Here is a 13,820-nt window from a genome sequence, read left to right as displayed (position 1 = left end):
AAGTACTTCTAGAGGATAGGACATAATGCTTCACATACATTTCAATAATATTTGAAATTTTTACAGTAAGCACGTACTACTTTATTAACCAGAAAAAGCAAGAATAACCACAAGTCTTAAGGCCAACATTTTAAATTTAGGTTATATCGGGCAAGTGCCTATACATATATTACTATACATACAGCATACATATACCTCTCTACAGGCAGTCCCTGGGTTACAAACATCCAACTTACGAACAACGCGTACTTGCCCTTTAATGTTATGTAACTTTGCCCTCACTTTGAAACAACTGGACCAACCCCCTACTCACAACAAATTCTTCATCACGATCACCTTCACTTGCTGCACCTGCAGCTTTTAAATCATAGAAGAGGCTTCGAAGCCTTTTCTTGCATTAAAGTAAAGCTAAATAAGAACCGAATGCACCTATTCCTATTTCCCTACAAATTCTTAAAGACACACTCAGGAACAGCTCCTGTTTGCAACACGGGGACTGCCTGTAATGTATACACTATAAAGCACCAAGTAAATGTACATGATTATTAATATCCTTTCCACCTCAATCGCTGCAAAATTACCCCTCTTTTGATTCAGGCCAGAAGACACTCCTCTGATATTCTCAATGAACTCACAGAGCTATCAGAAATACCCAACGTGAATCTACATCCTGAACGAGGTGTCCAAACAGCATGAACAGACATTCCACAGATTATAAACTATATCTATTGATATACATGGAAACCCTGGTGGAATAGTGGTTAAGAGCTACAGCTGCTAACCAAAAGGTTGGCAGTTCAAATCCACCAGGTGCTCCTTGGAAACCCTATGGGGTAGTTCTACTCTGTCCCATACGGTCGCTATGAGTTGGAATCGACTCAGTGGCAATGGGTCTGGTTTGGTTTTATTGATATACATGGAGAAATATGCAAATACAATAGCAATAAACATAGAAATGCAAATTAAAATAATAATGTGCCCTTTGTTTTACCTGTTAAATAATTTTCAAAATTATATTAAATAGTAAAATAAAGGAGGAGCCCTGGTAGCGCAATGGTTAAGCACTCGGCTGCTAACCAAAAGTTCAGCAATTCAAACCCACGCAGCAGCTCTGTGGGATAAAAGACCTGGTGGTCTGTTCTCATAAAGATTACAGGCTAGGAAACACTATGGGGTAGTTCTACTCTGTCATACAGGGTCGTTACGAGTCAGAGTCGACTCCATGCTACACAACAATAAAATAAAACTTCCTTTTGCCACGTAAAGTTAAATAACTTTAAAAATTATAACTAACATCAGGGAGAGTACAGTCAAACTGATATGTATTCTATTACATGACCTGTAGTGAGTGTTCTAAAGAGATATGAAATAATTGGCAACATGTATACAAAACCATGAAATTATTCATGGCCTTTGACTGTTTAGGAGGAGATTTATCTTATAAAAATAATTCAAAACACCAAAAAAGCAAAACACATGAAGTTACTCACTAGAACACCATTTGTAATGACAAAAAAATTAGAGGTAACCTGAATATCTAACAACTGGGATTCATGGATAAGCAAAATATGTCATATTTATTCAACATAATGTTAACTACAGGTCCACTGAAATGATTATTATAAATATTTTATAGCAATATAGAAAATAATTAATAGGATCTTAGGTGGAAAAAAAATCAAGATTTCATTAGTTCCATTAGAAATGTGGATTTGAAAGGGCCTAATAAAGAAAGCTACAAAGAAAACTGAGCAAAACAAATCAAGGTCATTAGTTCCAAAAGCATGTTTATATAATATATTCTTACTTTTATTACAGAAAAATGGCAAAAATCTTCAATAAGAAAGTGCTCAAAGTACTGAATAAATTGCACGTGATTTTAAAACTATTTTCTCTCTAACAAGAAGTGACTAAAATAATTATATCATGAAAACTTCTCTCACACATTGAAGAATCCACAAACATGGTGATTTAACAGCAGAATAATGCTATGATGAAGTCAGCTTCAGACACATGGACTTAAACTCACTGAATACTTTTCTCCCTCTGTAAATTAACAGAATACACGAAATAATGATTCTTTCATACTCACCACTGTACCAAGAAACTGAATGTTCATGTTTCCACATGCTTCTCGAGAAAGACACTAGAAAAAAAAGGTATAAAAATGAATCAGCCAAAATGGATCAAGGACCTAAATGTGAAAACTAAAACCATAAAACTCTCAGAAGAAAACATAGGGATGTGGCTGCAAGGCCTAGTTTTTAATGATGGATTATAAGATTATTATAACAAAAGTACAAGCAGCAAAAGACAAAATAGATAAATGGGACCTCATAAGAACTAAATACTTTTGTTCATCAAAAGACTTTATCTGAAAAGTGAAGAGACAACCTACAGATTGGAAGAAAATCTTTGGGAACCACGTATCCGATAACAGTCTAATATCCAAAATATACATAAAACTTCTACAAACTTAACAACAAAAAGACAAACAACCCAATCAAAAAATGGGCAAAGGACTTGAACAGACATTTCACCAAAAAGGATATTCAAACAGACAACAAGCACATGAGAAACGCTCAACGCTATTAGCCATTACAGAGATGCAAATCAAAAGCATAATGAGATATTACTTCACTCCCAATAGGATAGCTAAGATCAAAAAACTGGAAAATAACAAATGTTGGTGAAGATGTAGAGAAATTGGAACGCTTATCTGTTGCCAGTGGGAATACAAAATGGTAGAGCCCCTGTGGAAAACAGTTTGGCAGCTGCTCGAAAAGTTAAACATAGAACTACCATATGACCTAGCAATTCCACTCCTAGGTATATACCCAAGAGACCTGAAAGCAGCAATACAAACAGACACATGTACACCAATGTTCACTGCAATATTATTCACAATAGCCAAAAGGCGGAAACAACCTAAGTGTCCATCAACAGATGAATGGATAAACACAATGTGGTACATACATACAAATGGAATACTACTCAGCCATAAGTCCTGATCCATGCTACAACATGGATGGACCTTGAAAACCTTAGGCTCAGTGAACTAAGTCAATCACAAAAGGGCAAATATTGTATGATCTCACTTATATGAAATAATAATAGGCAAATGGATAGAGACCAAGTTTATTAGTGGTTACCAGGGGTGGGAGAGAGGGGGAGAGAGGGAGCCATTGTTCAGAAAGCAGTGTTTGTTTGTTTATGGTGATGGGAAATTTGGCAACAATTACGGGTGGTGGTTGCACAACATGATTAATGTAATTGATATCACTAAACTGTATACCTGGAAAATGTTGAATTGGCCAATGTTGTGTTTTATACATTTGTATAACAGTAAAAAAATGAATTAGCACCCACACAAAAACTTGTACACAAATGTTCATAGCAATGTTATTCATAATAGAAAAAAAATGCAAATGTCTATCAACTGATGAATGGATTAATAAAATGTGGTATATCTATACAATGGGGTATTATTCAGTAATAAAAAGAAATGAAGTAATGATACATGCTACAACATAGATGAACCTTGAAAACATTATGTTAAATGAAAGAAGTCAGTCAGAAAGTCACATATTGTACGACTCCATTTCCATGAAATGTCCAGGACAGGCAAATACACAGAGGCAGAAAGTAGGTTAGTGACAGTTGCCTGGGAGATGAGGGCTGGGGAGAAATGAGTGAATGCTATGGGATTTCTTTCTGGGGTAATAAAAATTTTCTAAAATTAGTTGCACAGCTTTGTAAATAGACTAAAAATCACTGAATTGCACACTTTAAATGGGTGAATTTATATTTCAATAAAGTATGGTATGTGAATTTATATCTCAATAAAGTTATTATAAAAATGAAGTGAATACAACATACACAGTATATGTATGTTGTTGTTGTTAGGTGCTGCTGAGTCGATTTCGACTCATAGCGACCCCATGTGACAAAGCAGAACTGCCGCATAGGGTATCCATGGCTGTAATCTTTACAGGAGCAGACTGCCATATCTTTCTACTGCAGAGCTATAGTTATATAGTTATCTTATTTTGAATTTTAGTCAAGAGTAAATAATACTACTAAAAATAGTAGACTGGAAGTAAATCATACTTTTTTTTTTAATTTTAATTCAGCTCATTCTCACCTGTAAAATTGTTCTATATAATCCGAACTTGATCCTCAAAATTCTTCCTGTCCTGTGAGGACCCAGTGGCTTCAAAGACTCCACACACAGCAGTTAAGTAGTTATGAATTCTTCTTTAACATTCTCATATATAGTTCTGAGGGATTATTAGTGGACTTCAATGAACTGCATACCATGAACTATTACACATGTATGCTAATTTCATTCCTCTTATAGAAGTGGAGGTTTGTCAACTCTGATCTTTATGATCACTAATGTAATAGATCCAGAGTGCTCCTCTGGAGTTCAGGCTGAGCCCCTGGTTCCTTGATTAAGGGTGGTTAAATCAATAAGAAGAAATAGGTTTAATGCACAATGATTCCAAAATGTTTACCCCTACCTGCAAATATTCCCAAGTGATTTGACACAAGTGTAATCTAGCATACTCAAGGCAGAGTGATAGGGAGTAAAAAATTCAGTACTGGTACATCAGCACTTTGACTCATTATTTCCACATCTAAGAATCTATCCTAAGAAAAAAATTATGGGTAGGCAAAAAAGTACAGCTATAAAAATGTTATCACACTGTAGTTTATAGAACTGAAAAATTACCAATAATCTAAATAATCAAAAAAGGGGCTGGTTAAGGAATTATGGGACACCTATGCAGCCATAAAAAATTTTTAGAGATGTGAAAAATGTTTATATATTTCTAAGTGAGAAAAGAAAGTACCAAACAATATGTTCAGACTGTTCTTTTTTAAAAAAAAAAACAATTCTACACATTATAGAAAAAAATTCTAGAATAAATAATGCACATAAAACTGTTATGTTATTTCTGGGTGGATGACATTAGTTGGCCTTTCTTCTTTTTTTTTTTTTTTTTTTTTTTCTCCTTTTCACTCATTTTGTTTCTCCTATTTTTCTGCATGGTCATGTATTACTTAATAAAGGCAAAAAGAGACAAAGAATTCCAAATTGAATAAAATAGGTTCTTTCCCTTCATTTCCTTAAAGAGATCCAATTAAAGATTCAATTAGAAATTGAATCTTCTTAAGGAAATGAAGGGAAAGAACAAATTTTATTAACAATTGAGTACTGAATCCTAGATTATGATCCAGACACTTCCACTTTAGTCATCTATCCAACCATCGATCCATCTATCCTATGTATTGATCATTGCTAACTACAGTAAGATTCACTCTGTAAGAGACTACAGGAAAGAGAGTAGAATTCTAAAATAAATAATTATAATCAATATAATAAATAGTATTACAGAGTTCTGTACAAAGTATTATGGTATAACAGAGGCCAGATTAACTAAATGCCAGAAAAGTTAAGGAAGACTTGCAGATAGACATTACAGCTGGGTATTTAAAAAATGAGCAGGAATTTATCAAAAAGGAAGTGAAAGAGAAACTTTTGGGCTGATGGGACAGTTTATGTAAATCTCAGATTAAGAAAAAGCTTGGTGAGTTTAAGGAATGGTGAATAATAGTTCAGCATGGCTAGAAACAGGGTCGGTTGAAGAAGAGAAGTGGTAAGAATGGACCTGGGAAGCATTTACAGAGACAGATCATATCTTGCACAGACAGAGATTATACTTTACAAAGTTCTTATACTTAAGAACTGAGGTATGCCATATTTATGTTTTAGAAAGATTGACAGTGTGAAGTAAGGTTGAGGATATACAGGAATGGGTGGAGGCGAGAGATTATCATCTGGAAAAACTGGCTTGGAATGACCCACACTGAGATATAGTCTAGTAAAATTACTGGACTTAAACACTAAAAACAATCCTTTGGTCACCAAAGCAAAAAGGCCAAATTACTTGTAGTAGTTTTAATATTATTATCCTGATATTTGTAAGTAGCTAATGTAGAATAAAGCAAAAGAACAGGTAATTATGTAATGTTTCAATTTTATTATCCCCTGTGTGTTGAGAACCATGATTCTTGGAGTGGGGAAAGCAGATAGAGATAAAGATAGAATGGATTAAGTAATATTCCTATAGTCCTGAATTTGAATTGAAAGTATCAGTGTGGACTCATGAAGGATTTTATCAAATATAAAGAAAGAAACATATGTATGTGTGTATATATATATGTATATTTAATATATGTATGTATGTTCCATCTCAGTAAGTAAATAACACCATCAGTCACTGGTCGTTGCTAACCCTTAATTCCTGAAGTTTCCTCACGTCTTTGATATCTAATCAGTCAATCTTTTCTGTTCTCCCTCCATCCAAGTGGCTCACTTTTTACCATCTTAGTCTAAGCCAGGACAGTAAACTTTTTCTGTAAAGAGCCACATAGTAAACATTTTAGGTTTTGCAGACCCAGAGGCAAAACTGAGGATATTACATAGCAACTTATATAACAAGAGAGAAAACAGGTTTCCACAACTTTTTGTTGACAAAATTCAAAAATATAATAACTGATTTACTAATGAGGAGCAGGGAATTTTTTTTTAGGGATAGCATTTTAATTGGGGTTTAAAACTAGTTGCCTATCATCAAAATCAATTGCAAATGTTTATCTGTTGATGCTGATCTGTAATGGAGTTTTACATTTTTCAACTTTGAAAACATCTAGATAAACCAAACTCGTTCCGTCAAGTTGATTCTGACTCATAGCAGCCCTATAAGATAGAGTAGAACTGTCCCATAGGGTTTCCAAGGAGTGAGTGGCTCGTGGATTCGAACTGCTTGACCTTCTGGTTAGCAGCCGAGCTCTAGGTACTGACATCAATCCACAAGCATACAATTTTACTTGAGTATATTCATCACTTGGAAGGCATTCATAGAATTTTGTTAGCTTCTTCTCTTGATATTTGCCTTTTAGCATGACATTACACCACAGTTTAATCACTTCCAGTTGAAGGTTAAGCGGACCCCTCCTCAATGTATAGTTAAATGGATTTGAAAATATGGAAAATTCCTTTGCACTTGCATTGAGTTCCAAAAAAATGCTGCTGGAGCCGTAGTTCGAGCTTAGAAAACACAGCCGCTGCAAATTTGTGTGGAAACGGAGATGATCTTCTAACTTTTGACAGTACAGAGTGTAAAAAGCAGCTTGACATTACTTGTGATTCGAACAACATTAGCTGTCAAAATGACTTTACCACAGCATAAGTTTTGCATGTAAGTGCTGCTTTGCCTTGCAATTGTAGGTGGAATTCATTAAGAAACATTATCAAACTTATGGCATAAGCTAATTTCCAGTCATTCAGTGTACTATAATAGTGGTTAAAGGCAGTTCTTCTTATGCGGAAAAAATTCAATCTCAGCCCTGCCTAAGCTAAAAAAATTACTATAAAACTTTACCACTGCTAAGCCACTGAACTGGCATGTACAGCAAGTTAAGACAGTCAGCTTCTATGTCTGACAAAAATTGCAAAAGCAGCCACAGACAGACAATAACGAATGTAACGGTGTTCCAATAAGCTCATATTTATGGACACTGAAATTTGAATCTCATATACTTTTCATGTGTCATGAAACACTTACTCTTATAATTTTTTCTCAACCAACTAAAATGTATTAACCACTCTTAATTCCCTGGCTGTACAAACACAGGCAGCTAATGGATTTGGCCTCCTCCTGGTTTAACCCATCAGCACCTCTTACCTGGAATACTGCAATGGTCACATAAATGATTTTCTGTCTCCCCCATCTGTGATTACGGTGTAGTAAATTATTTAATATGACCCTTCTAGCCACAGTCTTTGTAACTCCCACAAAACGACTGAGTGAGCACTATGCAAATGAGGTGCTTATGACCCACCAAGGGGATTGGATAGCTTGCTAACAATGTAAGTAAGGTGCATGGAACCCTAACAAGAGGATCGGTCAGTTTTGCCATCCCGCTAGGCTTAAAATGAGCCATCCCAGAGGTGGGAAGGGACGATCTCAACACCACCAAGAAAGAAGAGCCAGGAGTGGAGTGCATCCCTTGGACCTGGAATCCCTGCACTGAGAACCTGCTAGATCCAGGAGACAGAGAGAGGAGCTGTAACATGGAAGACAGCGGAGCAAGATGGCAGGAATCAGGAGACGGCATGGTGGGACTTCCCAGCCCATGGAGCGAGAAGGCTGTGAGGCTTACTGGCTGAGCAGGGTGTCTCCAGGCACTTACTGGCAATGCTAAAAGAGCTTTGTTACACTTGTCTGAGCAGGGCAGAGGTCAGGCTGAGGGACCGAGGGCCAGAGAGACCTGCCTGTTGCACGGCTGAGAAAAAGCTGTCCTGATGGAAGAATTGTATCCTTAGCATTCCTGAGCCTGAATTATAACCTGTTACTCCCCTAATAAACTCCATAACTGTGAGTATGGTCTGTGAGCACTGCAACAAATTATTGAACCCAGCAGAGAAGTAGAGAATGCTGTGGGAGGGACAACTGGTGCCAGAATTGGTCAAAAGATTGCAGAGCAGAGGCATGTCTGACCCCCACCTCATAGGCATCAACTTTGGGCTGCTGATGCTGATAATGATTCTCTCTCCCCGTTGTGAAGTTAGAGGAGGTCAGACGGCACCCCTACACCATTTTTACAGTGGTCCATTCTCCTCACAGCGGTGATTTTAAATCACGTCATACATTCTCCTATTCAAAACCCTCCAAAAGCTTTGTAATGCATTTCAAATAAAATACAAACACTTTGGCTGACAAAGATCACCTATGGTCTGGTCCCTGCCCATCTTTGTCCACTCTCCTTAACTGTCCTCAAGATACCGGCCTTCTATCCTCCACACATGCCAAGCGTGATCCTGTCTCAGTGCTTTTGCACCTGCCATTCCTTCTGCTTGAGACTCTCTTCCCCCAGATGTTTGCATGGCTGCCCCCTTCTCCCCTTTCTCATCATAGGTCTCAACTCAGTGTTAACTATCCTAAAGCTATCCCCTTCTAGTCACTTCCTCTCACTTACTCTGTTTTATATATTCTTCCCTGACCCTCTTAATACTAAAATTATCTTATTTGCTTATGTGTTTCCATGTTTGGAATCTACTTCCTTTGATTAGAATGTATGTCTTCTTCACTGCTTTATCTCAAGAGTCTACAACATTGTCTAGGTCGTTGTTGGCATTCAGTAAGCATAAAATGCTTTCTACTTAAAAGATATTAAAAAAAAATAATAGTTCCTTTTCCTTACCCTATAAGGGTTAGACTCATTCCCAGACAAACACAAGTAATTTTGCAACATATAAAATGGAAATAGATTTCAAAACTTGGATTTTCACATTAAAAAACACAATTAATGAATATGTAAATCACAGATATAAATACCAATAAGTTGTCCTTAACTTTGCATTTAATTTAAAGCAAGTCACAGTTACATATATAATGACTACAGCCTGTATCTTTTCACCACACTACCACAATCTGTATGCTTGCTTAAAAAAAAGGAAGAAAAATGTGCCCAAACCTGATATATTTCAGCATAAGAATTAACGTAATGGAAAGCAAGGAAATAAAATTTAATTCAAAACTGGAATTTACCTCTATACAGGAAGCAGGAATATACACTTTTCCCACAGTCTAAGATTAAGACAATTAGGTTTTGGAATCCACAAAGAACAAAGTACGCACTGCCTACAATGAGTCTGAGGAACGCCAAAACAAACATGGACTGACACTTGATAAGCTAACAGCAAAAGGCAAGATAAAAGTTTATTTTCATGAAATGTATTCCACCCCTATTGAAATATTTTCTTCAAAAATTTTACCCCTTTCGCTTTTTAAAATGGCATTTCATAGCTTGATAAAAAATTCCTTCTTTTCTTATTTTGACAGTCTGCTCCAACACTTAAAAATATCTTTTTTTTCTTTAAAGAATGTTTTAGAAGACTTTGTTAACAAAACAAGTTCAACATTTATTAGAATTAAATTCATATAAAATTAGTTACATATAATTCATACCAGATTAGTTTACTAACAAGAAAGCAAAATCATTCAAAAAACAATAATCAAATGTTCCAAAAATATCTTCCTAGAATAATAAAAGCGGAGGCAATTTCACCTTTAAAAGTAATCTCACTGAACAGTAAGAGGAAGAAATAGTAACAGTTTTCCTTTTCCCTTCACTGATTTCCAACCTGATAATATGTTTTAAAGGCCATTACTATGGGATTTGGCTTATCGGTCTCCAATGCAGCTAGCTGCTGGTATTCCTTTCCATGTTTACTACAATCAATGTTTATGCTATTCAAAATTCTCTTCCTCTGGCAGCCACTAAAATATAATTGTCTAGCTAACAGATAGTAGGGGAGAAAAAGTGCGTGTGCATGTTTGTGTGTGTGTGTGGTGGGGGTGGGGGAAGAGGGGGCACAGAAAGACATTTTCCCATTATATTACATTTTAAAAAGCAACCCGAAATCATAAAAGATATGCTGATAAAGACCAAGAAAACTGCTAATCTTCTAGGACTACATTACAAGAGCAGGCAAGGCTATCATCAAAATAAATATTTTAAATTATAGTTGTAAATAAATCCCAGCTGTTAAATTGTGACCGAATTTTTTGAAGCTTAGTGAAGGGAGGTATTTTTGTTTGACTGGTGGGCTTCTTTCTAAGACGTATAACTGTAACTGATGTTTTCAGCCATGTGAAGAGGAAATGGTTAATAATTACTCCTTCACTTCCTACTTCTTTAGAAAAAAAAATACCAGCCTCTACTGATTCTAAGTTATGTCTTTATATATCCTGAGCATCCTAAATAGATGGTTTCATATTACATTTGTTTGCTCTAGAACAATCACAAGCAAATAGTACAAAATAACAGTTAGCTACTTCTAAGGGTAGGGATGGGGAGAAACATTTAGAAAACATGGAAAACCTTTATTTTAGAACTAAAAAACTTCAGATGATTACTTCCAAATCTACTACTCTTTTGGTACTGGCAAAGTACAAACAAAAGTGTAAGCCATTTCTCATAATGAAAGGTAGATTTTAAATTAAAACATTTATCTTAGCACCTTTATCAGGATCAAAACTAAAGTTTGTTCTCAAAAGTTGTGGGAGTTATTGTGCATATAAGCATTTGTAAATACACCACAGATAATTATGCAACCCTCAAACACAATAAAATTTCCTTCCATTATATTCATATGCCTATATAATATTCTATTTTATATAGGCCTACTGAGTATGTTAAGTTAGCATATTATATAATCTATTTAATACTGCAATCAATTCACAAATAATCCATTTAATCTGGTATTCTACACTAAATAACATGAGATTCACGTGACACTCTTCCAAATTTGTCTGCTTTAACATAGAAAATCAGTTCCGCTTAGTTGAATATCAATGACCTATTCAATACAGAATGCAGTAGTGCTGCAATCAGCTTTACACTGTTATTTATAATAAATTTACCTTCTGTTAAAAATATTTAAACAAGAATATAAGAAATAAAAAGAAAAAAAAATCCTTCAAAGGTGCATCATGAGTAGCTCCACATCACACAGATGCAGAAATTGTTAGACCTTAGCAGGACCTCAAGATATTTTCAAAAGTATTTAGCTAGTCTTCAGGCCTGCAGACAACCTGCTGTGAGCAGGTGGATAGAAGAAATCACGCCACACAAAGAAACAGGCCAATAGCAGTTAGTCTGCTCTGCTTGCAAACTTTCAAACAACGTGACAATGCCAAATGAAAAAATTTAGTATGTAAAATGCTAACAAGAAACAATATATTAAACCTCAGCAGACAAATTACATTGCAAGAAATGAAGAACTATTTGAGTTGTTCAAAGTAAAACTGAAGAATCTCTTTCAGGGTAAAAAAAAATTACTTCACGGGAATACGGTCATAACAATAACAAAAAAGAGTTCTATTCTTCCACCATGTCCCACACTACAAAGGTGCTAGAGTGCATGAAAAAAGCACAGAGTGATCTCAACTCACACAGAACACACTACATCTTGTGTTTTGTTTCAACACCTTAATTATATGCCACAGGCAGAAAATCATCTACTTTTTAAAAAAAAATCACTCCAATGTTTGATAAGCTTCTACATTAAAAAAGTCTCTCAACTAGAAGATACATGTATACTCTGTTTAAAAATGAATTCAGTTAATCTATTCCTAATTTTAAATTATAAATACCAAAACTTTGGTTGAATGATGGGGAACACTTTAAAAACCAATACACGCTTTTTTGTCTATAATTATACTATGATTTACAAAAGGCTTTATTTCTGCATTGTCCAACCCAGTAGCCACTAGCCACTTGTGGCTATTGAGAACTTGAAATGCGGCCAGTGTGATTAAGAAACGGAATTTTTCATCTTATACAATTTTAATCAATTTAACTTTAAATTAAAAAAACTGAAGCAGTATAAAATATTTTTCTGTTAAATACGATTTCACTTTAATTTTTCCATTGCTTAAGATACTAGTATTGGGTTGTCATGCACGTGTCAAGTGTGTGCGCTATTTCTGGTATCTCAGTTATAATTTTTTATATTGTTTCATGTTCAAATGATAATATCGTAGATATCTTGAGTTAAAATATATTAAGTAAATTAATTTCACTTCTTTCTTTTTACTTTATAAATATGTGTGTGTATATATATAAACTCGTTGCTATCGAGTTGATTTCAACTCACAGTGATGCTATAGGATGGAGTAGAATTGCCCCATAGGGTTTCCAAGGAGCGACTGGTAGATTCTAACTGCCGACCTTTGGTTAGCAGCCAAGCTCTTAACCACTGCGCCACCAGGGCTCCATGTATGTATGTATACATATGTGTGTACATATATATAAAATACGGTTCATACGATAAGATTATAATCCTATTATATTTCATATTATATTTCTATTGGACAATGCTGTTTTATTCCAAAACTTTTTAAATTGGTAATTTAGAAATCAGAATACATCTTTCCACAAAAAAAAGAGAGAGAAATGATTGTTAGGTTCTCAGACTGTACCATAAACACCTGTGTTTATTAACATCATTACTGACATACTCTACACTTGCAATGTAGAAAAAAACCTCTGTAACACTACTAACTACACAACACGAAAAAGAAAACATGAAATACTATTAATTTGGTTTCTTTGAATGATGGTATTTGAGGAAAAGTTTGTTCAATTATTAGAGGATAAAGGAATAGATAAAAATGTATAAAAGTTCTGAGGGGGAACTTTAACTATTTTTAAGAGTTTTCAAAGTCTATGGTCCTGGTTCTTTATTATAAATTGTTTCATTTCAAAATACATGAAATTCTCCTTCTACTGAGAGATACATCACTGGCTCTATCCTATAAGGTTATCGACAATGATTAGAATTTTTTCCAAAGTATGATTTTCTTTAAGTCAGAGGAGAAACAGTAAAGCAGCTAGATGAGTATACTGGAGTTAGAGATTGTGCGAACTAGATTTAATGGAGCAATGAATAATCAGTGACATAGGGTAAGAGAGAGAGACCAGTGGGAGCACAAACCTCTGAGCCAGAAAAGAGGTCATCAGGACTCAGGCCTTTTTCTATACCTATCAATAGGTGGTACTGTTGGCCTAAGACAGGTTAGGTGTTACCCAGAGCAAATGGAGGCAAGTTGAAAAGACACTTAATTGGAAAGAAAAGTACTTAATAAGAAAGATACCTTTGTGGGCAGGTTCTCTAGAGCCTTCTTGTTTCTCTTTGCTCTCACAGAAACTACCGCAAATCTGTATCTGCAATGATCAATCAG

General features: G+C 35.1%; 1 protein-coding gene across 2 annotated transcripts in view; it reads right to left on the bottom strand.

Annotated features, from left to right (window-relative positions):
- PCCA (propionyl-CoA carboxylase subunit alpha) overlaps positions 1-13,820 on the bottom strand; it is a 472,769-nt gene that overhangs the window by 88,103 nt on the left and 370,846 nt on the right. For both annotated transcript variants that reach the window (XM_004384162.1, XM_023738522.1), the window contains one exon: positions 2,093-2,146. In XM_004384162.1, coding sequence (XP_004384219.1) covers positions 2,093-2,146 — 54 coding nt within the window. The remainder of the gene's footprint in view (positions 1-2,092; positions 2,147-13,820) is intronic.

The sequence above is a fragment of the Trichechus manatus genome, unplaced genomic scaffold (genome assembly GCF_000243295.1).
Source record: "Trichechus manatus latirostris isolate Lorelei unplaced genomic scaffold, TriManLat1.0 scaffold00118, whole genome shotgun sequence".
Taxonomy (NCBI): domain Eukaryota; kingdom Metazoa; phylum Chordata; class Mammalia; order Sirenia; family Trichechidae; genus Trichechus; species Trichechus manatus.
This window is presented reverse-complemented; position numbering and strand designations above follow the sequence as displayed.